Here is a 27,648-nt window from a genome sequence, read left to right on the forward strand (position 1 = left end):
AACGAGTGTACGAGAGTAAGATCACATAAGAAAGGGAATTTTTCATAATTACCCGTTTTTAGACTTACTTAACTAGATATATCCAGCATCAATATCTTAACTAAATATACCTACTTTTAAAGCTGTGATTCCTATATTACCCTTACTCATTCCGGTTTTATAATTATAGTTTCCTCTTCGATCGAACGATTTCTCCTTCTCCCATAGATATTCCACCACCAGCGATTTCCTCTTCACTGCACTGTTGTTCATCAAATTTCCTGTTCTGTTCCTCTGCCACAGCCACTCAAATCTGCTTGGTGAGTTCTTCCTCCTTGCTTGAGACTAAATTTCTCTCTTCCTCCTTTCTCAATTTTTATTTTTTTTAAAATTTTTTGAACTGTACAATCATACATATAAATTAACATTCATGTGTGTATAAAAATTTAGTGAAGTTAAATGAAATTGAATATTCCATATTATACATAAGTTAAAATGCCTTCTAAGTGTTTGTTAAAATTACTAATGCCTGATTAGATTACTAATGCTCTATTTTGTTCCAACAGTACTCTCCTATTTGAATCTTATCTGTATTTATAGAAGAATTGGAGAATTTTGAAAACGAATGATTTGATTATCAGTTTTTAGTCATACAAGAGAACCATATGAAATGTTGGTATGCATCTTATTTGAAAAAAGAAAAAAAATGGTATTTGTAATCAAATTTGAAGATGAAGTTCTTCCATTGTTCACTTGTAGATCCATTCATTTGCACGGCCTCCAGACTCGTCCATGTCTATAAAAATGCTGACTGCCTGCATTCATGCATGATTCAAACATGTCAATATTTCAACTGTTTTTTATTTTGTACTAAAAATACATACTTGAAATTCTATGCTTTGAAAGAAAAAAACTCACCTTTCCTATACGAGGCCTTTCCTTGGAGTTTTGGAGGCTGTTTCTGATATGTGACACAGCTCCCCAACATTTCAAGTTATTTGCCACATCGTCAAGCCTCAATATATACTCTTCTTCAGTCAGTGGAAACGATCTCTAATATATGCACATATATGTATGCATATATATATATACAATCAACTGTTAAAAGTTGTAGTGAAAAGCCTAGAAAATTCTCACTAATAAAAGTTTAAACATACCTGCTCCATGTACTTCCACATGACATTCATAGCAAGCAGATTTCTTCCCATGAACTGTTAAATAGAGCTGGGGTGTCTGCAATTTACCGAACAAATGCCATGAAACATTTGATCTAAGCCATTTAAGGCTTGCGGTTTAAATTTTAACTCAAGTGGTTTAAATTTTAAGCATTGTGGTTTAAATTTAAAGCTTAGTGGATTAAATTTCAAACATAGGGGTTTAAAGATACTTGGTTTATAATTTAAGCTTAAATGAATAAAAATTTATAAATTGTGGTTTAAATATGATGTCATTTAAGCCTTGTGGTTCAGATTTATAAATAGTGGTTTAAGTTTTAAGACATTTGGTTCAAAATTATAAAAATTTTATATTAGATTCATACATTACATTATATAGATTAAAATAGAGTATGTTTATAATTTAAGCCTAAATGAATAAAACTTAAACCTTGTGGATTAAATTTTGATGCCATTTAAGTTTAGTTGTTCATATTTTAAGATATTTAAGACTTGCAGATTAAATTTTAAGGCAAGTAGTTTAAATTTTAAGTCTTGTGGTTTAAATGTAAAGCTTAATGGTTTAAATTTCAAAACTAAAGGTTTAAATATACTTGATTTATAATTTAAACTTTGGTGGAGATATCAGCCCTCTTGAAAGGCTGTGGTACGAGAGTTTGAGCCTCTCATATGCTCATTTGTAAATCTTTCATTGTTATTAATAAAATTGTTCTTGAGAAATTTCATTATTGGATTTGGAAACTAAGATATAATTGTTATTACCTAAGAAAGATCTATCACATTACAAAAAATCTTATGCAAAGAATAACATCTATTTACTTTTGGAAGATCATGAACTATTTTTATTATATGTAATAAAAATGGTAACTAAAAACTATTATATGATTCTTTACAACTCTCTTGAAAGTACATTCTTAATTCCTTTTATGGATATGTCATGAGTAAGTGAGTTTTAGCGATTTTCTTTATTTCCCAACTACACAATATATATACTTTTTGCTATTCATTTTCTTGGTCTTATAGAAGTGCAAGATGGTACTTCATTGATTATGCAACATAGAGCATTAAGCTCAGCCTGACTCCCATCTGCAGAATACTTTGCATTCAGCAGCAGAAACTCAGATTCTTTCAGCTCTTTATCAAGCAATCTGACCTTATCACCCCAAAGTAAAGGCTTTTGAATTGGCAAGAATTATTTTATCTTCAGCATCTCTCAAATTGGATTTTAGTTTGTTTGTCTATGTAACAAGCAAGTCATTAAATTTTGCATTGCTGCTTTCCAGCTTTGATCTCAGCCGAGTAACTGAACTTTTTAAACTTACCTGGAGTGACTGCAATTGACCCAACAGCTCTTTTGAAATTCCCACTGAAACCACAGCCATATTATCCACCACAAACAATTTTTCCCGAACATCTTCTGTTTCATCTCCCATGTAGTATACTTGTTCTTCTGATGAGACCAGCCTTTGCTTTAGCACTTCTTCAACTTGTCTTATTTCTGTCATTTTCTTTTTGAGATCCATTTCTCTCGCCAAAATAATTTCCAGCATCCTCAAAAATATGTCTTTGTTGTTCAGCACATTGAATCCTAATTTTAAGAACAATGTTGTAAATAATGAAAGTATTAGTTTAAATTTTTAGCCATTGAATGTTTGAGGTTTAAATTTTGTTATAAAATAACATTATTATCTTCATCTTCACGATAAAACATCTTTTGCATTACTTTGATTCTTCTTGTTGAGTCACAAATATTATTGACACTTAGTTTTGCAAAAATTGTGTTTGCCTTGAGATGAGTGAAGTTAAGGCAAAAAGTATATTGAATTGATTTTTTTTTTTTAATTTCTATCCAAGATAAAGCAATAAGCTCTCATGGTTGTGTTATTTTTTATTGCAGGAAATGGATAAGATAATGTTATTTGTAGTTTTTAACGGAAGATGGAATGCAAACAACAAATACATTGATCATGAAGTGAAAATATTGATGGTGGAAAAGGATATCAAGTATGTGGAATTGGTAAACAAGATATACAAAGAGCTCAGATTGAATGAAAGATTGATTTCAACAAACTTGATTTTTGATGCAAATATGGATACAAGCAAAGGAATGAAGATAGAAAGTGATGAGAATTTACAAGTTTATCTAAACTTGAACAAGACTGTGGAAGAGTTGAAAAAATGTCCTCTCATCGTTGAAGTAGAACAGAGAAATCAAACCATTTCTTTGCCAAGAGAAGCTAGCATTCCATCTGCTTTAGCAAGCAATGCAACAAGTCACAGTTTGACTCTCACAGACCCCAATACGAATACTGCAAGCACTAGCAAGATGAAGAGCGCCTCAACACAAGAATCCAACAAAATTACAGAACACGGGCAAGAAGCTCAATCACCTCTGCATGTGTTGCCGAATATGGAGATTGAAGACATAAGACTCAATTATGTTTTCAAGAATAAGACTGATCTAAAACATACACTTGCGAAAATAGCCATCAAGAAACACTTTCAGTACAAAATTCAAAAATCATGTTCAGAAGCATTTTGGGCAAAATGCATAGATGAGAATTGTGGCTGGTATGTACGTGCAAGAAGCTCAAAAGTATCAGACTACTTTCGAGTTATCAAATACCATAAACACCACACATGCTCCTTAAATCACAAAATTTTTGAAAATAGACAAGCAAGTGCAAAAGTCATTAGTAGTTACTTCAAAGAGAAGTTTTGTGACCCAGGATCAACCTATCGACCAAGGCAAATAATAAGAGACATGAGAGATGAACATGGGGTAGGTGTAACATACAATAAAGCCTGGAGAGCAAAAACACTTGCAGCTGATGATGTTAGAGGGTCAAATGAGGAAAGTTATGCATTGTTGCCTTCATATTTGTATATGCTACAGTTGGCCAACCCACGAACTATCACAAGAGTATGTAAAGATGAAGAAAACAGGTATGAATAATATTTATGATTTGCATTCCTATATTAAAGGCTTTACTGATTACAATCCATATCTTACATCTCTAGGAATTGGTTGTTTTTTTATTTAAATTTTACAGGTTTAAATACATGTTTATTGCTTTTGGGGCTTCATTAGATGGATGGAAGCAATGTAGACCAGTTATAGTGGTAGATGGAACATTTTTAAAGACAAAATGTGGAGGTACACTATATGCAGCTTGTGTTAAAGATGGAAACAATCAAATTTTTCCTCTCGCCTTTGGAATTGGGGATTCAGAAAATGACAATGCATGGATATGGTTCTTTACAAGACTAAAAGAAGCAATAGGAGATCGAGAAAACTTGTGCATAGTATCTGTCAGGCATAAAAGCATAAAAAATGCAGTTGAACAAGTGTATCCTGGTGTATATCATGGAGTTTGTCTTTATCATTTGAAGCAAAATCTAAGGACTAAGTTTAGGGGATTACATGTGCATGCCATATTTGAAACTGCTTCAAGAGCGTACTCAGCTCAAGAATATTATTCTGCCATGGCTGAATTATAGAAAATTAGCCCTGAAATGACCACTTATCTTTTGGAAGCAAAACCAGAAAAATGGGCTCGGCCATTCTTTCCAACGAAAAGGTATAACATTCTTACAAGTAACATTGCCGAATCTATAAATGCAGCAATTGTGCATGCGAGAGAATTGCCTATAACGTCGTTAATAGAAGCTATAAGAGAGATGCTACAAAGATGGTTTTCAACAAGAAAAGAAACAGCAATCAACCAATTTGTTGAGGTGACAAAATGGGCAAATGATGAAATGGAGATCAAACTTGATGTGGCATTTCGAATGAAGGTATGTTATTAAAGTTACATTTATTTTCTTTTTGTTCGGATTTTAAATTTATTGCTTAATAATTGTATTGTTTCACAGGTAGATGCAATTGATGCAATGAAATCTAGTGTCACATATGGTGATCGAGTGTTTGTTGTCGACTTGGAACAACATATGTGCACATGTAATGAATTTCAACTAGAGGGAATTCCATGTGCACATGCTATTGCAGCAATTAAAAGCAAGTGCTTGGACAAGTACAAATTTTGCTCAAATTGGTATAAAAATTCCGTTTTGAAAGAGACATATGCAGGATCAATTAATCCTCTTCCAGATAAAGATGATTGGAGTGTCCCAGATGAAATTATAGGAGATAGCATGAAAGCTCCAAAATTCAAAGTAAAACAAGGACGTCCCAAGAAAAAAAGAATTCCATCAACAGGAGAATTTCCCAAGCATGTTCGAACAGTCAAGTGTGGAAATTGCGGAATATTGGGGCATAATAGAAAGAATTGTAAAAGCCAACCAATTCTAAAAGAAGGATAACATTGAGTTGGGAATTGCATACATATCATGATCATTGAGATTGATTATTGTCCTTGAGTACAGTGCATTATGCATGAAAGCATGAACTGTTGTTATCTGTTGCAGTCTAAAGACTATAAAGATGCAATGTTATACATATTTGTTGCGTTGTGGACTTGTGGATAAGAATGTTTATACATTTATTAAAGTACATTTGCTTTTTATTATATTATTATCTATTTAATTTATGAAAAATAGGAATTGATATTAGTGAGAGATGAATTTGACAGAAAAAGGTTATAAAAGATGATAGATTATCATCTTTAAATTATGACAAATTTATCAGTTAATCTTATTTATTTAAGGCTTGCGGTTTAAATTTCTAGGCAAGGTGTTTAAATTTAAAACATAGGGGTTTAAATTTTAAGCTTAGGGGTTTAAATTTAAACATAGTTGGTTAAATAGAGTTGGATTATAAATAGAGCTTAATGGATAAAAATTTGATACCATTTAGCCTTGTGGTTCAAAATTTGATTCCATTTAGCCATGTGGTTCAAAATTTGAAGCCATTTGCATTGTGGTTTAAAGTTTTATGAAAGTGGTTTAAATTTAAAGCTTAGTGGTTTAAATTCTTAGGCAAGTGGTTTAAATTTAAAGCTTAATAGTTTAAATATAAAACTTTTTTGTTTAAAGATACTTGGATTATAAACCCTTTAGGCAAGTGCCATTTTCCCCGCCGCGGCGCACAGAATCTTTAGACATTAGAGCCGCGGCACTCATAATGAAACAAAAAATAGCAATTATTTGTCACTGGGCGCCGCGGTTCTAATTGATATGGGCCGCGGCGCACAGTCACACCTAAAAATAAAATATATAATTTTTTTTTTTTTTTTTGCCACTAACAACTTCTGGTCTAAAATATTTGACGAATAAAGAAATTAGGTTTAAATTTAAAAATAATTGGTTAAATAGAGTTTTATTATAAGTAGAGCTTAATAGATAAAAATTTGATACCATTTAGCCTTGGGGTTTAAAGTTTAAGGCAAGTGGTTTAAATTTAAAGCTTAGTGGTTTAAATTTAAAACATTGAGGGTAAAAGAGACTTGGATTATAAAAATACATAAATTTTGGATCAAAATTTTATAATATTTATCCTTGGGGTTCAAAATTTGATGTCATTTAGCTTAGGGGTTCAAAATTTATAAATTGTGGTTCAAAATTTGATTCCATTTAGAGTTGTGGTTCAAAATTTAATTCCATTTAGCCATGTGGTTCAAAATTTGATGCCTTTTTTTATTGTGGTTTAAAGTTGTAGGCAAGTGGTTTAAATTTAAACCTTAGTGGTTTAAATTTAAAACATAGGGGTTTAAATTTTAAGCTTAGGGGTTTAAATTTAAAACATAGTTGGTTAAATAGAGTTGGATTATAAATAGAGCTTAATGGATAAAAATTTGATACCATTTAGCCTTGTGGTTCAAAATTTAATTCCATTTAGCCATGTGGTTCAAAATTTGAAGCCATTTGAATTGTGGTTTAAAGTTTTATGAAAGTGGTTTACATTTAAACCTTAGTGGTTTAAATTTAAAGCTTAGTGGTTTAAATTCTTAGGAAAGTGCTTTAAATTTAAAGCTTAACAGTTTAAATTTAAAACTTAGTTGTTTAAAGACACTTGGATTATAAAAATAGCTTAATGGATAAATTTTTTAATTTTGAGTTCAAAATTATATACCATTTAGCCTAGTTGTTCAATATTTGATGTCATTTGGTTTGTGGTTTACATTCTTAGGTAAGTGGTTTAACTTTAAAGCAAAACGGTTTAAAATTAAAGCTTAGTAGTTTAAATAGACTTGGATTATAAATAGAGCTTAATAGATAAATTTTTTAAAATCGCGATTAAAGAGGTTTAATTTTAAAGTTTAGTGTTTTAAATTTAAAGCTTAGTGGTTTAAAGAGACTTGGAATATAAATATAGCTTAATGGATAAAAATTTATAAATTATGGTTCAAAATTTGATTCCATTTAGCCATGTGGTTCAAAATTTGATGCCATATGGTCTGGGGTTTAAATTTTTAAATAAGAGGTTTAATTTTAAAGTTTAGGGGTTTAATGTTAAAGCTTATTGGATTAAATTTAAAACATTGTGGTTTAAAGATACTTCGATTATAAATATATCTTAATGGATATAACTTTATAAATTATGAATCAAAATTTGAATCCATTTAGCATTGTGGTTCAAATTTAAAACATTGTGGTTTAAAGAGACTTGATTTATAAGTAGAGCTTAACAGATAAAAATTTATATTTTATTTTTCAAAACTTGATGCCATTTAGCATTGTGGTTCAAAATTTGATGCCATTTAGTCTTGTGGTTCAAAGTTTGATGCCATCTGGATTGTTGTTTAAAATTATAGGAAAGTAGTTTAAATTTAAAGGTTAGGAGTTTACAATGTTTCTTGTTCAAGAAAAATAATTGCTATTTAAATTTTTAGACAAACGGTTTACATTTAAAGGTTAGGGGTTTAAATATAAAACTTAGTAGTTTAAATTTAAAACATTGTGGTTTAAAGAGACTTGAATTATAACTCATATGGTAAAAATTAGTACCACTTGGGAAGTAATTCTCATTGCGAAACTCATATGGTAAGTTTATGATATCAAGCACAAAAACTCAGAGTTCCACAACTCTTGATTTCGAGGGTCAGTGAGCAATAAAAACATTCTTAAAACAAAAAGTATTGAGAATCATATTTTGTTGTTCTGATCATACATGACACAAGTTCTTTGCTAGAGTTTCATGACCGTGCTTCCTCTTGTACCTATGATCCCAAAATTCTAAGGCCATCTTCCTTCTCATATCAACAATATTGTTTGGACCAATTTTGAATGGAGACATCTCCATCATTAACAACTCAGCCATTTTTATCACGTAAATACCACAATCAAACATGCAAATTGGTAAAAACAAAATTCAACAGAAAAAATTGAGGAGAAAAGAAAAACTCAGCATACAAAGTAATTGAATCTTAACAAACTCACGTGTTATTCTGAAAAGGAGTTTCAACCCATGAGAACCTAAAATCCTCGCACATAGGTGCATAATGTTTACGTTTTTCATGGAAGCCCAAATAATCCAAAATGAATGGAAGAATTCTGCAATATTTCTTCACGTGTGTTTCAACATCTTCGTTATTGGGACTATTAAATGAGTCATAGATATAGATAATCTTTTTATCTATATGTAAAACTCCTAAGCTCCAATGATCTAAATAAATCCCCCTTCCTTGTGGAATAAGAAATGGCATGAAAACAAAGTCAACTTCAAACCATGACTTTCCAAATTTCAATATTTTTCCCAGAATGAAATCAATAATAGCCTTCATTTTGGGACATGGATGCTTTATCCTTTTATGTTGATCATTTTTTTTTACATCTGAAATCATCTTCCTTAAATGAGCTTCATCACAACTAATTAGGGTCATGTAGTGATCAAAAACACAACTTGTTGTAGTACATTTCCGAAATGAAGGATAACAAGTATGAGACAATGCCTTCTTTCGCAAATAGTAAAAAGATATATCAATATGCTGCAAAAAAAATATATAAAAAAAACATAAAATATATAATTCAATTATAACATAACAAAATTGAAAATGAAAACAATCTAAAGTATGCACAATATAATAATAAATGCTAGATAGTATAAAAACTTACATCGTTATTGATGAGACCTTCTGCATCACACAAATCAAAGAACCACTTTTTGTTGTCAATTTCTATTCCTCCCAATGATAAAGGTGATTTTAATTTGGCATGAAATGCAGCATATGGAGATGATTTACTTCTACAAAATCAACAAACATTTATAAAAAGATATATATAAAATAATAAAAAAAATTGAAAAGAAAACACAAAGACAATTCATTTACCTTTTCTTATTCATACCATGAGTGTACCACTCCAAGAAAAACGAAATTGCTTCTGGAACAGGCATAACTTCATATTCACTCTCAAATGGAAATATGCCTAAGAAATGACAAGTATTCTTTGCTTCTGTAGAGTTCACAGAAGAACAAAGCAATTCACTTGGTTCCACAATAGTTGTCATGGATGGTGGGGAAGCCATGATTGCACTTGAATCATCATGATCACTTTTCATTTGCTTCACTTCTTTTACTTCTTTTTGTTCTTCTGTTCCTCTAAAGTTCTTTGCAATATTTTCTTCCTTTTGATAGAATTTTTCATTGACAACCTACATATCAAAAAAATCAGCAACTACAATTAAAAAAAAAAAAAAATTAATACATGTTTATGCAAGTATCATCAAATTCAAAGTTTATACTTGTGGGGCACTTTTTACAATTGACAGAGAAGGAGGAATGCATTTTGGATTGCTAGGAACAATCTCGCCAGTTGATCTCAACAGTGTAGAAGGTTTTTTTATTTTCTCTAAAATTTTAGAAATATTTGGTGGTTGCTTGCCATGTATGCTCCTCTTATTATAATTTTCTCTTTGTTCAATAGGGGCATTGCTTGCAAAATCCATGCATTCCTTCAAATAATAAAAGATGAAAGTTAAGAACATGATAATTAAATGAAAATTAACACAAAACTTTATTGAAAAATAGATAATATTTTAAATTTGTACCTTTGGTTGAGGAACACATTCAGGACTACTTAGAAGTATTTCACCACTTAACAAATCATTTATGCATGCTTGCAAATCCTCTTGAGCAGATAACTTTATAGTTTTCTCTGAAACTTTGGAATCTTGCACATATTTCAAACATTTTTTGCTTCTCTCTTTCACTTGTTCTCCTTCTTCATGTATGCATTTCTTTAAATCATTTTGTTTCACAAATTTCTTAATTAGTTGTTCATAATCTTCTATTTGTTTCTTCATGGCATCTGTATCTTTCGTTCTCTCATCAATTTGTGCCATGCATATATTAATCTGACCAATTCCACTTTTAATTTCAACAATATCTTTTTTTATTTCAATGATCTCCTCTTTGAGCTCCTAGGAAAAAACCTCATAGGTGACAGAACAAATTAGAAAAAAAAAAAAGAGAAAACAAAATATACTAAAATATAAACCGCAAGTCCTAAACAAAAATGAAAAAAAAAAAGAACATACATTATTAAATTATGAAAAAATAGTAGATAATATAAATATACCTTCAATATTGAAATAATTTCTTCATCAATTGAGCTACTTTTTGTCTTGTTACTCATCATTGAGGGGGGATTGTTTGCATCCATGTATATTCCTCTTTCAAGAATTACTGTGTCAGTAAACATACCATTAAGGTGTAATGACTCTTTTTCCGCTCTAGATGGAGACAAACAAACATAATCAACCTATATACATAAAAATAAGAAAATCAATGAACAAAACAAAATTGTTAACAGTACAACAATTGAAATTAATTGAAGAACAATACTAAAAATATAAATATATATATGAATACGTACTTTTGATTTTTGGAAAACTTTAGACCAAATTGATCGGAGATTGTTCACTTTAGTTGACTTCCAATTTAAGATTCTAAGGATTTTTGAACTTACACGAGCGCCAAACAAAGATCCCAATGATGGAATAACCTCATAACCCCACACTTGGAAAGCCACAGGGAAGCCGCACAACTCATAATTGTTTTTTTGCAAATCCAAAACACTTGAAATACTCCCAATAGTTTCATTGAACGAACGACGACCCCATGGATAATTCTCAAACTTTTGTTCATCATCAACCAATTTCAAAACAAAATCATCAACAAACCTGTCACCTCTTTTACTTTCTAAAATGTTTTGCACAATATGTACTTTAGCTATCTTAACGGCATCTTCGTCATCTATTTTTGAAGACATGAGAAGGTTTTTCAAGTCATTTCTTGAGATTGATGATTTCCCAGAGAAGTACTTTTCTATTAATCTATTGGGTTGAACACTATGATCAACATCAGTAGGAAGCTGGGAACAATTTAGACCAGTTATTAGAGCAAATTCTTCAATTCCAAACTTTGCTCTTTTCCCTCCAAAGATCATTTGGATGTCTTGTCTACTAGAGCTACCCTCCTCATGAAGAATTAGAGAATGAACAATCATGGAACAAACTTTTAGGTTACTATTAATATCTAAGAGAAATCCCAAGCATGAATCCTTTAACTTTTCAAATTGAGCATCAGTTAGAGAATTCTCGATACAACGGAAATTGAGTTGATGATCTTGAAAATTAACTTTCATTTGATTCTTAGCAAAAATCAGCTTATTTGGACTTAAATTCTGCACATAAAAATAAAAAAAAATAGAAAACAAATAATTAAATCGAAAACATTATCTTCTTTTATTTTTTAAAGCAAAAAAAGAAACATATATAAACAATGTAAAATTACCTTGAAAAAATTCAATTTTTTATGATAATAACCTGATTTCCTATTCTTCTTCGTGATACGAGCTTTCTTTGCCATATCTTACATAAAAAACAAGCAAAAGATATAAACAACATGTTTTTAAAATAACAATTCCAGCTTTAAAATATATATATATATATAAAAAGAACAAACAAAACACATAATATTGAAGACATTTTCATACATTTAATCATGGAATTTAATGTCCTATAAATATAATAATATTGAATCAAAATCGCATATTCTCAGGATTATACAAACTGCAATTTAGTTAAGACATTTTGTCAAACACTTACAAGGCATGAAAATCAATTCAACAAAAGAGTAATAAAATCCTTATTCTTAATACTATACAATTGAATTTCAGTTGAAGTATTTTGTCAAACAGATACAATGCATGATAATGAACTAAAATCAAAGCATTAAAATAATCATTATTGGATGCATGGATAAGTTAAGTGAAACAATGAATACATATATATATATATATACAACGAAAAAAAAAAACAGAATATATTTTACAGTTACTTGCATCTATTAACATTGTTAAATTTTAATTTTCAGTTAAGATTGCAAAAAAAAACACAGAATAAATTTGCAAGAAAACATTGAAAATACCTTGTTAGAAGCTCAACTTCAGCTCAAAATCCTCTAATAGCTTCGAATATGGACGATAAAAAAAAGAATGGTTGTCCTCATAAAGGGAGGGTCAAACCAAAGCTATAAATGAAATGTTGAAAATGGAGAAGAAGATAATGAGTTTAGAGCTAAGAATGATTTGGGAAAACACTGAACTTGGGTTTGTGAAAACACTGAAAATATAATAATAATACAAATACGTAAGGGGTTATAATACAACACACTTTGGGCATGTGAAGAATGTGCCGCGGGTTTTTGATCTAATCATCGCGCCGCGGCGCGCATAAAAAGGAAGGCTAGAGCTGCAGCGCGCCGGTGGGTTAAAAATAAAGCAATTTTATGTAGCTGTGCGTCGCGGCTCGAAAATATATGGGCCGCGGCGCACAGTGAACACATATAACAAAATATATAATTTTTTTTTTTTTTTTTTGCCAATCACAACTTGGGGTCTAAATTTTTAACTAATAAAAAAATATGTTTTAAATTTAAAGGGTGTTGGTTTAAATTTTAAACATAATGGTTAAAAAGACAATGTTTATGATATAAGCCTAAATGATTATAACTTAAACTTTGAGGATTAAATTTGGATGCCATTTAAGATTAGGGGTTTAAATTTTAAGGCAAGTGGTTCAAATTTCAAGCCTCGTGATTTAAATTTCAAACCTAGGGGTTTAAAGATACAAGGTTTATAATTTAAGCTTAAAAGCATAAAAAAATTGTAAATTGTTGCCTAAATTTTAAACCATTAGGCTCATGTTTTAAGCTATCCAAGTCTTGTGGTTTAAATTTTCAGGCAAGTGCTTTAAATTTTAAGCCTTGTGGTATACATTTAAATCTTAGTGGTTTAAATTAAAAATATGGTGGATTAATTGGTCTTAATTTATAATTAAGGCTTGATAGATAAAAAATTATCAAATTGTGGTTTAAATGTGATGTCATTTAGCCTTGGGATACAAAATTTGATGCCATTTGGTTTGTGGTTAATATTTTTACGGGAGTCGTTTAAATTTAAAAATTAGGGGTTTAAATTTAAAACATTTTGGTTTAAAGAAACTTGGATTATAAATAGAGCTTAATGGATAAAAATTTATAAATAATGGTTCAAAAATTGATACTATTTAGCCTTGTAAATCAAAATTTGATGCATTTAGACTTGTGGTTCAAATTTTTTAAGCAATTGGTTTAAATCTAAAGATAGGTGTTTAAATTAAAAGTTTAGTGTTTAAATTTAAAAGGTCGTGGTTTAAAGAGACTTGGATTATAAATAGAGCTTAATGGATAAAAATTTATAAATTGTGATTTAAATTTGGTGTCATTTAGCCTTGTGGTTCAAAATTTGATGCCAATTGCTTTATGGTTTAAATTTCTAGGCAAATGGTTTAAATTTAAAGCTTAGGAGTTTAAATTTAAAGCTCACTGGTTTAAACTTAAACTATTGTGGTTTAAAGAAACTTGGATTATTAAGAAAGGTTAATGAATAAAAATTATATACCATTCAGCCTTGTGGATCAAAATTTGATGCCTTTTATATTGTGGTTTAAAGATTTAGGCAAGCGGTTTAAATTTAAACCTTAGTGGTTTAAATTTAAAGCTTAATGGTTTAAAATCCATAACATTGAGGGTAAAAGAGGCTTTGATTATGAATAGAGCTGAATGGATAAAAATTATAAATTATGGATCAAAAATTGATGATATTTAGCTTTGTGGATCAAAATTTGATGATATTTAGCCTTGTGGTTCAAATTTTTTTTGCCAATCACAACTTGGGGTCTAAATTGTTCATATCATAAATATTAAATTCAGGTCATTACATTAGGTTCTGCCCTCCTAGGCATCTAAAGTGAGAGGCCTAGGTTAGTTATAAAAAGTAAATAAAACAAATCATGTAAAAATGACCACAATTGCATTCATACAATTAACTAATGCTTGTCGTTTTCAAATGAAGTCGTTTTCAAATGAATCTTCATGTGAAGAAGATGAGCTCATCATCTTCATGTGAAGAACTTCCTTTAGCCAAATGACTTCAGCAATAAGGGGAGATTCAACTCCTTTGAACACTTCTTTAGCACCCTCAATCAGCTCACCATCTTCATTCCTTGCTATCCAACCTATACCGAAACAGCCAACAAAATCAAACAAAGCAGCATCAACAATGATTTTGATTCTTCCTTGTCCTGCTTTAATTGATTGCACCAATTTATGAGATTCACTGAGACTACCAAACAGATCCATCTCAATCTTGTGTTGGGCAGTCTTCCAATAATCAAAATAAGCTCTAGCAGAAGCCATTATCTCCTCTGCTGTCATCCTTCTTTCCACGCACAACACTTCATTTCTAGCTTTCCAAAACATCCAACAAACACATGCCAATCAAGCAAGAGTTATCCAACCTTTTATTGCTCTACACAGAAACTACCAAGCTAAGAACATCAGGCCAAGTTGGCCCAAAAAATATCTGATAAAGCAACAGTAGATTGAAAAGATTAGTTTTCTAACCTATAGTGCAGCCATTTAATGAAATACAAAACCAGATTGAATTCTTCTTTAGTCTAAATCTGCTGCATAGTCAGATTCAACAAAGCCAATCACACTTGATGCATCATTTTGGGGACCAATATTAAACTTGTAGTAGAACAACTCTTTAAATATCTCATTAGCCACTTGACAGCTTTAAAAATGCTCAATTCCTAGATTACTCAAAAATCTGCTAAGAATACTAACCCCATGACATGATGCTTCCAACCATGCATAAATGTATAAGGATATTTAAGAACAAGCATAAATGTATGGTTTTATTGCAATTGTATCTTTTTGGTCTGTAGAGTATTTGGTCACTGAGAATGTCAGGGTTTTTAATCTTTCTTCTCTGTTTCATATATAAATGAAATCAGATAAAACCATACATTCAGTATAATTTGTTTTTGTTTTTTCTTAAATTAATCATTTCAACTCAAAAATTTTGCTGCTCCTACTACATATGCTGCAAGAGTTTCTGATCAACTTGCCTTTGTACAAATGTTTATAAAAATTAGGTTATCTTGGGTATTGACAACTCCATCAAATATGGTAAATTATAACTTTAATTGTTTTGTTTTATAATTGTTAAAGCAGTGAACTACATCATATTGGGAGCTATATATTGGTATATACTTGATGTTGGTTTTGTCTTCATGATAATCCTATGATGCCTTTGGCCCAATCTGGTGAGGTTTGGATGCTGATAATCACTGCACTCTGGCCAAGAATGCGTCCCACAACTGCTGGGGTTGCTGTAGAGGATTTGTCTTGTTTACTGATACATTTGGTATTTCAATCTTTGCTTGTGAAGGTTTTGGCAATCAGATTCAACTCCCATGCTGGTAGATTTTTTAATGGCTTGTGGAATTGCTTTTTTATTCACTTAACAGATTGGGATTATTCAAGCCACAACAAACATGGTAAAGACATGCTCAAAACTCTTGACTTGAAAAAATTAACCATGGATTTGGTTTTGAATATAACTTGTTATTCATTACAGAGTGGATCATTGGTTACATATATATACCCTGGGAGGCCTCTTTCTAATGTGGCCTTCAAGACCTGTCAGTCGTTATATTAGCATGTCAGAAGCTCTTATGTTCCTTGGTGACTTCAAATCAGTCTGATCTTTCTTGTCTTTTGTCTTTTGTTTTACAATGGTATGTTCATTGATCTTTAGTGGTTTTTAGTTCATATATCTTCATTGTTTAGTTGAGACTTTTGTGAGCATTGAGTGTGGTTGAAAAAGGGGTTCTCGGGTTTGCTATGTAAGCAAAAACATAGTACCGATAAGTCTATACTCTTGGTATTGGGATTCATATTAAGTTTATCTAGGTATCTCAAAACTCTAATTAATCTTGAAACTAAAGGGTATAGTAGTACTACTAGATAAGAGAAAAAGAAAGTTGAAAATGAATTGGCCTAACAAGAGAAGTAAAATAATAACACAACATGTGAATGGGAAAAATCTCAGGGGTCTCTGGGAATTGATCTTCTTGGCAACTGATAAAAATAGAAAGATAATTTTGGACCAACCGTTACTAGACAGTTAAAAAGGATATTTAAGAACAAGCATAAATTGTTCATATCATAAATATTAGATTCAGGTCATTACATTAGCTTCTGCCCTCCTAGGCATCTAAAGTGAGAGACCTACGTTAGTTATAAAAAGTAAATAAAACAAATCAACGAGCTGACCAATAAACTAGTATGGGGGCTGCGGTGGATGTTGAGGATATGGTGGCTGGGAATCAAATGGTGGGAAAAGTGGTGGCTGCTGAAAGAAGATAGGATCTTGTTGATTTTGGTCCCAGCGCCCAAGCAAAGAGTTGATCTGGGTAGTGTGATCCGCATCATATTGACTACGTTGGGCATAGTAATGCATCAAATGCGAATTTTGCCGATATATAAAATCATTTTGTTGAATGATATGAGAGTTTTGTTGAGCTAAGAACTACATATATGGATCTATAGGGGGAGTGATACGAACATGTGCATCCTCAGCCATAGATTCAATCTCTTCTTCCTCATTCTCCTCTAGTATGGCACCTGCTAAATTAGCTCTTGCTAACCGTTTAACAGTTTGTTCACCATATGCATTCACCATAACAGCAGTAATAGTAGGAAGAGCCCTAACATGGAGATCATCTATCCATGATGGAGTGTCAGCTTTTTGACACAACGTTGTAACAGTGGATGCATGTCCCAAACCTCCTGTTGTGCCTCCCCGTCCAAAACGTTTGAGGCTACTATTGATCACTTTGCCAATGTCAATTGTGTACCCCTCCAAAATGGCATAAATAAGTAGTACATGCTCAACAGTAATAGAGGATACATGAGAAACTGGAAGAAGATTTGCACACACAAAATAAGTCCAAGTAGTGGCTTCTTTTGTCATATCTGCTTTCATCAAATGTCGAGGTTTCCCATTAGACATAACCCATTGAGAGCCTGGTTTACACAAGCGATTTATCACTACACCAAAATCAATTTGTCCTTCTATAAATTTTACATACTCATCCTCCTCAGGATCTAAGGTAACCAACTTGAAAATACCATTTATAGTATTAATATCGAAAGGCACCCATTTTCCACGAACAAAACATTTATTTTTGCGGCACTCCGGAATATTAGCATAAAATTCTATTACCAATTGTTTTATTCCTCCATAAGGTACTTGAACTAAAGTCTTCCACCCCCTCTGCTCAATATTAACAAGAATACTATTGTAAATTGGATCATGCTTTAGTCTAGAATCGAATTCCATGCCTCGTTCACCCAATACTTTCTTTGCTCGCATACTATCAAATCTCTTCTCAGCTTCTTCACTAACAAACTTATCTGAGTTAAACTTTGGATTTGTATCCCTAGAAGTAGAAGCTTCAGTAGATACCTTTGATTTCTTTTTAGGAGCCATTTGCACAAGATAAGACACAAAAAATATTTCTTCAAAATTACCTAAAAAATACAATACCAAAAATAATGATGTCAAAACATTGTATAATCATCAAATAGGCATATATTTATATTTATAATAACTCATATATATATATAATGTTGAATTGCCTAAAAAAAATTAGGGGTGATCAAAAAATCAAGCAATAAGCTCACAACATATAATTCTCCAAGACATAAAAAGCAAGCAATGGGCTTTAATGTGTAATTATAAGGTGGAGACAGATCGTATGCTCAGAACATATAATTCTCCAATACATATAATTCTACAAGCAATCAATGAGCTCACAACATATAATTCTCCTAAACATAATTATGTTTCATATAATTTACAATTATCATCTTCTGCTTAGAAAATATCATAAAATGTAATTTGGAAGTAAAGAAAGTAGATTGCTAGAATGATTCTTGAAAATTTGACCATATATTACGAATTCTTATGTATCATGATTGATCTTTGAAATACTAATGTTTTTAATTTCTCTATTGCAGCTTTATACAGGAAATGGGTTCTTAGCTTCTACACTAAAAGACTGTTTATTATTATTCATTATAATATACGAACATTTTTTTTTGTTTTTTTATTAGTTTCAATGCTTCGAACCTTAGAAATCAAAGAAGCAATGTTTTCTTTGGTTTAAAGAATATATTCATGTAAAATATTTTTAATTTATCAGTGAAAGAGATTCTATAGCAACCTCAAATAATACTCACAGTCTCATATCATATATGTTGTTTTATACGATTCAATCAAACAATTTTTTTAATTTTTTTTTTCTTTGGTTTAAATAATCTAGAAAACTCAAATGTCTTCTTCTCATTCAATACATGTTTGTCTCTTTTCGTTTCCTTATGCGACAACGTTGCATTTTAAACCTTTTCTATCTAGGCCAAAAATAATTACGAGACCAAAAATAATTACATTATGACATAGAACCTCATTGAGTCAATTTCACAAACACTTGGTGAGCACACTAATAAAACAACCTTCAATACTTGATTTCCAACAATGTAATGCCCAAAAACTTAAACATAAAATGCAGTAATCAACAAAAACTAAGAAACAAACAACAATTTAAACTAATATAAAAGTTCCTCTACTAACAACAAAACACCCCTAAAATAACTAACATCATAACATAAATTTTTTCTAAACAAAGAATCTTCTTCATACAAGATTTAATATAAGAATTATAATACATATACTTACTTGAAAATCTTCTTCCAAGATGGCCCACAAAAGTTGTAAACCCGGAAAAGATGATTGAACCCTAAAACGGAATATGATGTTTTGAAATAATGAATAAATGAGATCTAGAAAAGTATATAAAAAGAAGAGGGCTCGGGGTCGCGCCGTGGCACTCTATTATTGAGCCGCGGCGCGCAGACAAGGAAAGTTATTGCAAATGTAGTGTCGGGGCTCCCAGCGAAGGTAAACTTTTATTGCAATTTGGCGCCGCGGCGCTCAGCGACAGCAAACTAATTGCAATTTTAGCGAGTCGCGGCTCTCTTTTCTTTATAGAGAATAACTTAACAATGCTCACACAATATAAAATGAGTTTGATCAAGTAAACAGTTTTATAACATAAACCAATATTTTAGATCAACACACATATAATTATAAAAAGAGCTTATTTGATAACAATTTATAGATTGAGGTTTAAATTTGATGTCATTTAGTGTTGGGGTTCAATATTTGATTCGATTTGGATTGTAGTTTAAATTTTTAGAAAAGTTGTTCAAATTTAAAGCTTAGGGGTTTACATTAAAAACATTGTTGGATAAAGAGACTTGGATTATAAATATATCTTAATGGATAAAAATTTATAAATTTTGGTTTAAATTTGATGCCAATTAGCCTTGTAGATCAAAATTCGTGATGCCATTTAGCATGAGGGATCAAAATTTGATGCCATTTATATTGTGGTTTAAAATTTTAAGCAAGTGGTTTAAATTTAAAGCTTAGGGGTTTAAATTTAATGCTTAGGGGTTTAAATTTAAAATATTGTGGTTTAAAGAGACTTGGATTATAAATAGAGCTGAATGGATAAAAATTCATAAATTTTGGTTCAAAAGTTTATGCCATTTATGTATGTGGTTGAAAATTTGATGTCATTTAGCCTAGGGGTTCAAAATTTTATTCCATTTGGTTTGTGGCTTAAATTCTTAAGCAAGTGGCTTCAATTTAAAGATTAACGGTTTAAGTTTAATACTTAGTGGTTTAAAGAGACTTGGATTATAAATAGAACTTAATGGATTAAAATTTATAAATTTTGGTTTAAATTTGATGCCAATTAGCCTTGGGGATCAAAATTCGTGATGCCATTTAGCATTAGGGATCAAAATTTGATGCCATTTATATTGTGGTTTAAAATTTTAAGCAAGTGGTTTAACTTTAAAGCTTAGGGGTTTAAATTTAAAACTTAGTGGTTTAAATTGAAAATATTGTGGTTTAAAGCTTAGGGGTTGCGCCGCGACGCACAGACACTATGAAACATCAGAGTCGCGGCGCCCAGGGAAAAAAAGACAGAGTGGATTTTGTTTTCTCTGCGCGCCGCGACACTATTTTATTAGGGCCGCGGCGCACAGAGCATATAACTTCTATTAATATAATTTTTTTTTTCATTGCCAATCAGAACATGAACTCTAAATTTTTGACAAATAAAGAAACTTGGATTAAAATTTAAGCCTATTTACTTAAATTTAAAGGCTAAGGATTTAAACTTTGAATGAAATTGTTAATTAGATTATTATTATTATGATTTAAGCCTAAAGGATTAAAACTTAAACCTTGTGGATTAAATTTTAATTGCTATTTAAGATTAATGGTTCATAGTTTAAGTCATTTAAGGCTTGCGGTTTAAATATTTAGGCAAGTGGTTTAAATTTAAAGCTTAGGGGTTTCAATTTAAAGCTTAATGGTTTAAATTTAAGACATTGTGGTTTAAAATAGACTTGAATTATAATTAGAGCTTAATGGAATTTTTTTTTTTATAAATTATGGTTCAAAATTTGAAGCCATTTAGCCTTGTGTTTCAACATTTTTAGGCAAAAGTGGTTTAAACTTAAAGCTTAGGGGTTTAAATGAAAAACATTGGGGTTAAAAGATACTTGGATTACAAAAGGAGCTTAATTGATAAAAAATTATAAATCTTGGATTAAATTTGATGTCATTTAGCCTTGCGCTTCAAAATTTGATGCCATTTAGCCGTGTGGTTCAACATTTTTTGTCAAGTGGTTTAAACTTAAAGCTTATGGGTTTAAATGTAGAACATTGAGGTTTAAGAAAGACTTGGATTATGAAAAGAGCTTATTTGATAACAATTTATAGATTGTGGTTTAAATTTGATGTCATTTAGCGTTGGGGTTCATTATTTGATTCGATTTGGATTGTAGTTTAAATTTTTAGAAAAGATGTTCAAATTTAAAGCTTAGGGTTTTAAATTAAAAACATTGTTGTTTAAAGAGACTTGGATTATAAATAGAACTTAATGGATTAAAATTTATAAATTTTGGTTTAAATTTGATGCCAATTAGCCTTGTGGATCAAAATTCGTGATGCCATTTAGCATGAGGGATCAAAATTTGATGCCAGTTATATTGTGGTTTAAAATTTTAAGCAAGTGGTTTAAATTTAAAGCTTAGGGGTTTAAATTTAATGCTTAGGGGTTTAAATTTAAAATATTGTGGTTTAAAGAGACTTGGATTATAAATAGAGCTGAATGGATAAAAATTCATAAATTTTGGTTCAAAAGTTTATGTCATTTATGTATGTGGTTGAAAATTTGATGTCATTTAGCCTAGGGGTTCAAAATTTTATTCCATTTGGTTTGTGGCTTAAATTCTTAAGCAAGTGGCTTCAATTTAAAGATTAACGGTTTAAGTTTAATACTTAGTGGTTTAAAGAGACTTGGATTATAAATAGAACTTAATGGATTAAAATTTATAAATTTTGGTTTAAATTTGATGCCAATTAGCCTTGTGGATCAAAATTCGTGATGCCATTTAGCATTAGGGATCAAAATTTGATGCCATTTATATTGTGGTTTAAAATTTTAAGCAAGTGGTTTAACTTTAAAGCTTAGGGGTTTAAATTTAAAACTTAGTGGTTTAAATTGAAAATATTGTGGTTTAAAGCTTAGGGGTTGCGCCGCGACGCACAGACACTATGAAACATCAGAGCCGCGGCGCCCAGGGAAAAAAAGACAGAGTGGATTTTGTTTTCTTTGTGCGCCGCGGCACTATTTTATTAGGGCCGCGACGCACAGAGCATATAACTTCTATTAATATAATTTTTTTTTCATTGCCAATCAGAACATGAGCTCTAAATTTTTGACAAATAAAGAAACTTGGATTAAAATTTAAGCCTATTTACTTAAATTTAAAGGCTAAGGATTTAAACTTTGAATGAAATTGTTAATTAGATTATTATTATTATGATTTAAGCCTAAAGGATTAAAACTTAAACCTTGTGGATTAAATTTTAATTGCTATTTAAGATTAATGGTTCATAGTTTAAGTCATTTAAGGCTTGCGGTTTAAATATTTAGGCAAGTGGTTTAAATTTAAAGCTTAGGGGTTTCAATTTAAAGCTTAATGGTTTAAATTTAAGACATTGTGGTTTAAAATAGACTTGAATTATAATTAGAGCTTAATGGAATTTTTTTTTTATAAATTATGGTTCAAAATTTGAAGCCATTTAGCCTTGTGTTTCAACATTTTTAGGCAAAAGTGGTTTAAACTTAAAGCTTAGGGGTTTAAATGAAAAACATTGGGGGTTAAAAGATACTTGGATTACAAAAGGAGCTTAATTGATAAAAAATTATAAATCTTGGATTAAATTTGATGTCATTTAGCCTTGCGCTTCAAAATTTGATGCCATTTAGCCGTGTGGTTCAACATTTTTTGTCAAGTGGTTTGAATTTCAAACATTATACTTTAATTATAATAGATAATTATATTTTTTCAGAAACAATTAATAAACAGCAATTATACTTTTCAATGAAAGATAAATAGGCAAAATTTTCCATTGAATTACTATAAGAATTTTTTGTTTTGTTTATTTACATGTTGAAATTAAAAAGCTCTAAGTTTTAGCAAAATGAAAAACTCTAAAATCTATAATCTTTGAAATTAAAACCAATGGTGCATTTCTATAATTAATGTATGCATACATCATTAGTGGGAGTTTCATATCCTTCATTCATGTGCTTGACGTTACCATGAATCCACAATTCTATTGCCATTTTCTTCCGCATAGAAAATGCATTATCTGGTCCAATTTCAAAAACTGATTTCCCCGCCATCAGTAATTCAACGAACTTTATGAGATAAATCCCACAATCAGTCCTGCAAACATAAAAAATAAAATCATATCAGAAGATTTTTAATAATAAATAAAAACCACAATTAATAAAAGTAATTTATAATTTAAAACTTACATATTAACTTGAAATGGACATTGTACCCATGAATACTCGAACTCCTCACAACCTGAAGTATATCCTTTTCTTTTTTCATGGAAACGTAAAAATTCGAAAATATACGGAAGAAGTTGGCAATATTTCTTTACATGATTTCTTACGCTTTCTTCACCATCTTGGTAGTAAGAATCATAAATACAGATTTTTCTTTTATCAATGTCAAGAACACCTAAGCACCAATGATTTAGGTGAGTTTCACCTAAAATAAAAAATGGCAGATATACAAAATCGACTTCTAACCATGACTTCCCACACGACATTGATTTGCCAAATATTCTATCTATTATAATCACTTCCTTATTCCAATTATAATTTTCTATTTCTTCTTCACTAACTGTTACTTGCCTAAGAAATGCATCAAAAATATAGTCCGATGTAGTACAGTTTTGAAATGAAGGCAAGCAAGTATGACAAATAGCCTTCCTTCTCAAATAATAAAGTGATATTGAAATATGCTGCAATAAGAAAAAACAAAGGACAAGAAAAATCATAAAAAGTATAAAAAAGAATACAAATTTTCATAAAGTATAAAACAAGATAAAAAAAAATTAATCTTACACTATCATCAAGGAGGCCATTCTTGTCATATAGATCATAGAACCACTTATTATAATTAATGTATTGATCGCCATATACAAACCCAGGCATTGTTGCATAAAATGGATGGAAGGGTTCTTTTTTAGACCTAAAAAAAACAAAACAAAAACAAATGGTATTAATATATAAAACAATATAATTAACGTAAATACTCAATAAGTAAACCAATTTACCTATACTTCTTAAGGCCAAGCTTGTACCATGACATGAATCTTTCTTCCAACTCCGTTGAAGGCATATCATCAAATTCGCTCTCGAAAGGAAATCGTCCAATGAAATGTTCTTTCTTTTTTCTTCGTTCATTGGACAAACCAAAAACAATTGCTGACAAATTATGAGTATATGGAGAAGAAACAAATTTATTTGGTTTCCTTTCCCTTTTCTTTCTTGAGTATTTTTTCTTAACCTCATGATTGTCATTTGATGATTGGGATAAAATATTAAAAGTTGGAGTGGTCTCAAAATCTTTGTCATGGCCAATATCAAATTTATTTGTTGAAAATTCTTCAAGATCATTTTGTATTGGTTCGACATTGGAAACCTAAAAATAAGAATTAGACAGACAACTTAAGAAAAATAAACAAACATTTTGTAAAAAGATAAAACACAAAATAATAAAAGGTTTTTCAATTCAAAGATAGATTAAAAATCATACCGGGATAATTGCTAAAGGAGCAACACATTCTACAGTGTTGAAGTCATTCATACTTTGATGCAAATCATCTTCAAATAAGAATTTCTCCTCTTGAGAAGAAGACTTCTGATCTTTGTTCTTCACCTTCTCCTCTTCTCCTTCTCCTTGCCCTTCACCAGGAACTTCCTTCTTTGCATCATGTTTCTTCATAAAAACCTCCATAAAATCAAAGAAACGTTTCATTCCCTCCTCAATGTCATTCATCTTTGTTTTCATATCAGCAATATCTTTTTTCATTACAATATGATCTTCTTTGATTTCCTGAAAAAAAAATTAGAAGGGAAAAAATATATAATGAACAAGACATAAAAAACTAAAATATATAAGGAATTGTAAAGAACATATTTTCAAAATGAAAACTATACAAAAAACAAAAACAAAGACATAAGCTGGAAACAGTAAAAAACGAACCTTCAACAAACAAATATTTTCTTTTTTCATTTCCTGAAAAAAATTAGAAGGGCAAAAATATATAATGAACAACACAGGAAAAACTAAAATATATAAGGAATTGTAAACAACATATTTTAAAAATGCAAACTATACAAAAAAACAAAAACAAATACATAAGCTGGAAACAGTAAAAAACAAACCTTCAACAAAGAAATATTTTCTTCTTTCATTTCCTGAAAAAAATTAGAAGGGCAAAAATATATAATGAACAACACAGGAAAAACTAAAATATATAAGAAATTGTAAACAACATATTTTCAAAATGCAAACAATACAAAAAACAAAAACAAATACATAAGCTGAAAACAATAAAAAACGAACCTTCAACAAGGAAATATTTTCTTCTTTCATTTCCTGAAAAAAATTAGAAGGACAAAAATATATAATGAACAACACAGGAAAAACTAAAATATATAAGAAATTGTAAACAACATATTTTCAAAATGCAAACTAGACAAAAAACAAAAACAAGGACAAAAGTTGGAAACAATAAAAAACGAACCTTAAACATAGAAATATTATCTTCTTTCATTTCCTGAAAAGGGCAGAAATATATAATAAATAACACAGAAAAAACTAAAATATATAAGAAATTGCAAACAACATATTTTCAAAATGCAAACTAAACAAAAAAAAAACGAACCTTCAACAAAGAAATAATTTCTTCATTAGAACTACTTGAACTATAACTTTTTGTCTTTTTGGTTTTCGAATTATGATAATCTTCTTCTCTCCCTCTTTTAGAAGTTGAAGAGACACAAAGCATAGCATGATGAAATGAATTTCTTTCATCATTAGAAAAGTTTAAAGGAGCATAAACCTATACATAAAACAAAATAAAAAAAATTAATACAACAATTCTAAAAAATAAGAGAGAAAGTTAAAAACAATAAGAAATAAAAACAAATTTTTTACCTTTGATTTTTTAAAAACTTTATTCCAAATTGTCTTTAAATGACAACTCTTCTTCCCTGTCTTCCAGTTCAAAATTCTGGGGAACTTTGAACCAACATGAATTGCAAACGATGAGGCCAACAAAGGAATAACCTCAAAACCCCAAACTTGGAAGGCTATAGGGAAGCCACATAGCTCATATCCTGTCTTTGATGAATCTAGGGCGCTTGTGAGATATTTTATAGTTTCGTTAAAAGATCGGCGACCCCAAGGATATGCCTCAAACTTTTGATCATCATCTACTAAACTCATGACAAAATTGTCTACTAACCTATCTCCTCTTTTACTACCTAATATATTTTCTACAATATATACTTTCACTAATCTCACAGCATCCTCAGCATCAATATCTATCTTTCTAGATTTAACGAAATCTTTCAACTCATTTCTAGATATTGATGATTTTCCACCGAAATATTTAACAAGTAATCGATTATTATCATTGCTAACCCCCATGTCAACATGAATTTCATTGCAATTTAAACTTGTTATAATTCCAAATTCTTCAATGCCAAATTTTGTTTTGTTACCTCCAAAATTTAGATGAAGCTCATTCCCATTAGAGCTGCCATCCTCATGTAGAAGAAGATAATGCAATATCATATGCGATGGTTCAAGCAATGCATCCAAATCTAGAATGAACCCAAGGCAAGATTGTTTTAGCTGTTGTACTTCTTCATTACTGAGAAAACTTTGTATGCATCCAATATCACTCCAATAGCATTGAGCTCAAATATTGGAATGCACAAAAAGTAATTTATCTTCATTTAAATACTGCACAAATAAATGAAAATGAAAAACATTTGTTAATTATAGAAAGAAGTATTAATAGCAACAAAATTTTTTTAAAAAATAAATAAATTTACAGATGATAAAACTTTTAAATACGTAAAAAACCAAAAAAAATACTTACTTGAAACATTTCGTTTGATTTTGGATGAACAATTGATAATGATTTCTTATCTGTGTTAATTGAAGATTTGGAAGACATTTCTGAAATATGCATAAACAAAAAGAAACAATTAATAAAAAAATAACAATAATAATAAATATGTATCTAACATTACTGAATAAATATTGCTCAATCAAAACAGATGCCATGAAACATAAACAATAATAAAAAATTTGCTAGTAGAAAAATATCAAAATTAAAGCACATATAGAAGGACATACAATGATTTGAGCTACTCAATTTTTCTTTATTTTGCATAATAAAAGTACTTGAACAAATGAAAAGTAAGAAACAAGTATTCATAGACAAAATGTTCATATTTTTCAAGACCTCAACTTGACCATTCAATCTCGAAAGGTAATAAAAAAAAACAACATTTATGGTTAAAGACTTAGAATTAATTTTAGTGTGTATTCAAAAGCAAATAATAGAGTTCAAAAGAAAATGTGTATCCAATACAAATATTGGAATAACAAAACATCCAAAATGAAGTCTCTATCTTGTCGTGGAGATTAACCACCAAATCATGAGCATGATC

At 30.2% G+C, this 27,648-nt stretch overlaps 3 protein-coding genes across 3 annotated transcripts; 2 read left to right on the plus strand and 1 right to left on the minus strand.

Moving 5' to 3' along the window:
- Positions 1-175: 175 nt before the first annotated feature.
- On the plus strand, positions 176-5,667 carry LOC133821181 (uncharacterized). Its single transcript, XM_062253643.1, has 4 exons — positions 176-299; positions 3,052-4,100; positions 4,208-4,952; positions 5,031-5,667. Exons 2-3 carry the CDS (start codon positions 3,055-3,057, stop codon positions 4,653-4,655), a joined length of 1,494 nt encoding a protein of 497 aa, XP_062109627.1. The 5' UTR covers positions 176-299; positions 3,052-3,054; the 3' UTR covers positions 4,656-4,952; positions 5,031-5,667.
- On the plus strand, positions 4,671-5,642 carry LOC133824332 (uncharacterized). Its single transcript, XM_062257211.1, has 3 exons — positions 4,671-4,952; positions 5,031-5,330; positions 5,583-5,642. The coding sequence occupies exons 1-3, from the start codon at positions 4,671-4,673 to the stop codon at positions 5,640-5,642; spliced, it is 642 nt and encodes a 213-aa protein (XP_062113195.1).
- A 20,331-nt stretch (positions 5,668-25,998) lies between the features above and the next one.
- On the minus strand, positions 25,999-26,761 carry LOC133824333 (uncharacterized). Its single transcript, XM_062257212.1, has 2 exons — positions 26,164-26,761; positions 25,999-26,024 (listed from the first exon to the last, which is right to left on the minus strand). The coding sequence occupies exons 1-2, from the start codon at positions 26,759-26,761 to the stop codon at positions 25,999-26,001; spliced, it is 624 nt and encodes a 207-aa protein (XP_062113196.1).
- Positions 26,762-27,648: the final 887 nt, after the last annotated feature.

The sequence above is a fragment of the Humulus lupulus genome, chromosome 3 (assembly GCF_963169125.1).
Source record: "Humulus lupulus chromosome 3, drHumLupu1.1, whole genome shotgun sequence".
Classification (NCBI taxonomy): domain Eukaryota; kingdom Viridiplantae; phylum Streptophyta; class Magnoliopsida; order Rosales; family Cannabaceae; genus Humulus; species Humulus lupulus.

Coding starts and splice junctions, on each gene's coding strand:
- LOC133824332 (XM_062257211.1), top strand. CDS start 4,671: ATGACCACTTATCTTTTGGAAGCAAAACCAGAAAAATGGGCTCGGCCA. Junction 4,953..5,030: donor ATGTGGCATTTCGAATGAAG/GTATGTTATTAA, acceptor ATTGTTTCACAG/GTAGATGCAATTGATGCAAT. Junction 5,331..5,582: donor TGAAAGCTCCAAAATTCAAA/GTAAAACAAGGA, acceptor TATCTGTTGCAG/TCTAAAGACTATAAAGATGC.
- LOC133824333 (XM_062257212.1), bottom strand. CDS start 26,761: ATGATATTGCATTATCTTCTTCTACATGAGGATGGCAGCTCTAATGGG. Junction 26,025..26,163: donor GAAGACAGGGAAGAAGAGTT/GTCATTTAAAGA, acceptor TTTTATGTATAG/GTTTATGCTCCTTTAAACTT.
- LOC133821181 (XM_062253643.1), top strand. CDS start 3,055: ATGGATAAGATAATGTTATTTGTAGTTTTTAACGGAAGATGGAATGCA. Junction 4,101..4,207: donor TGTAAAGATGAAGAAAACAG/GTATGAATAATA, acceptor TAAATTTTACAG/GTTTAAATACATGTTTATTG.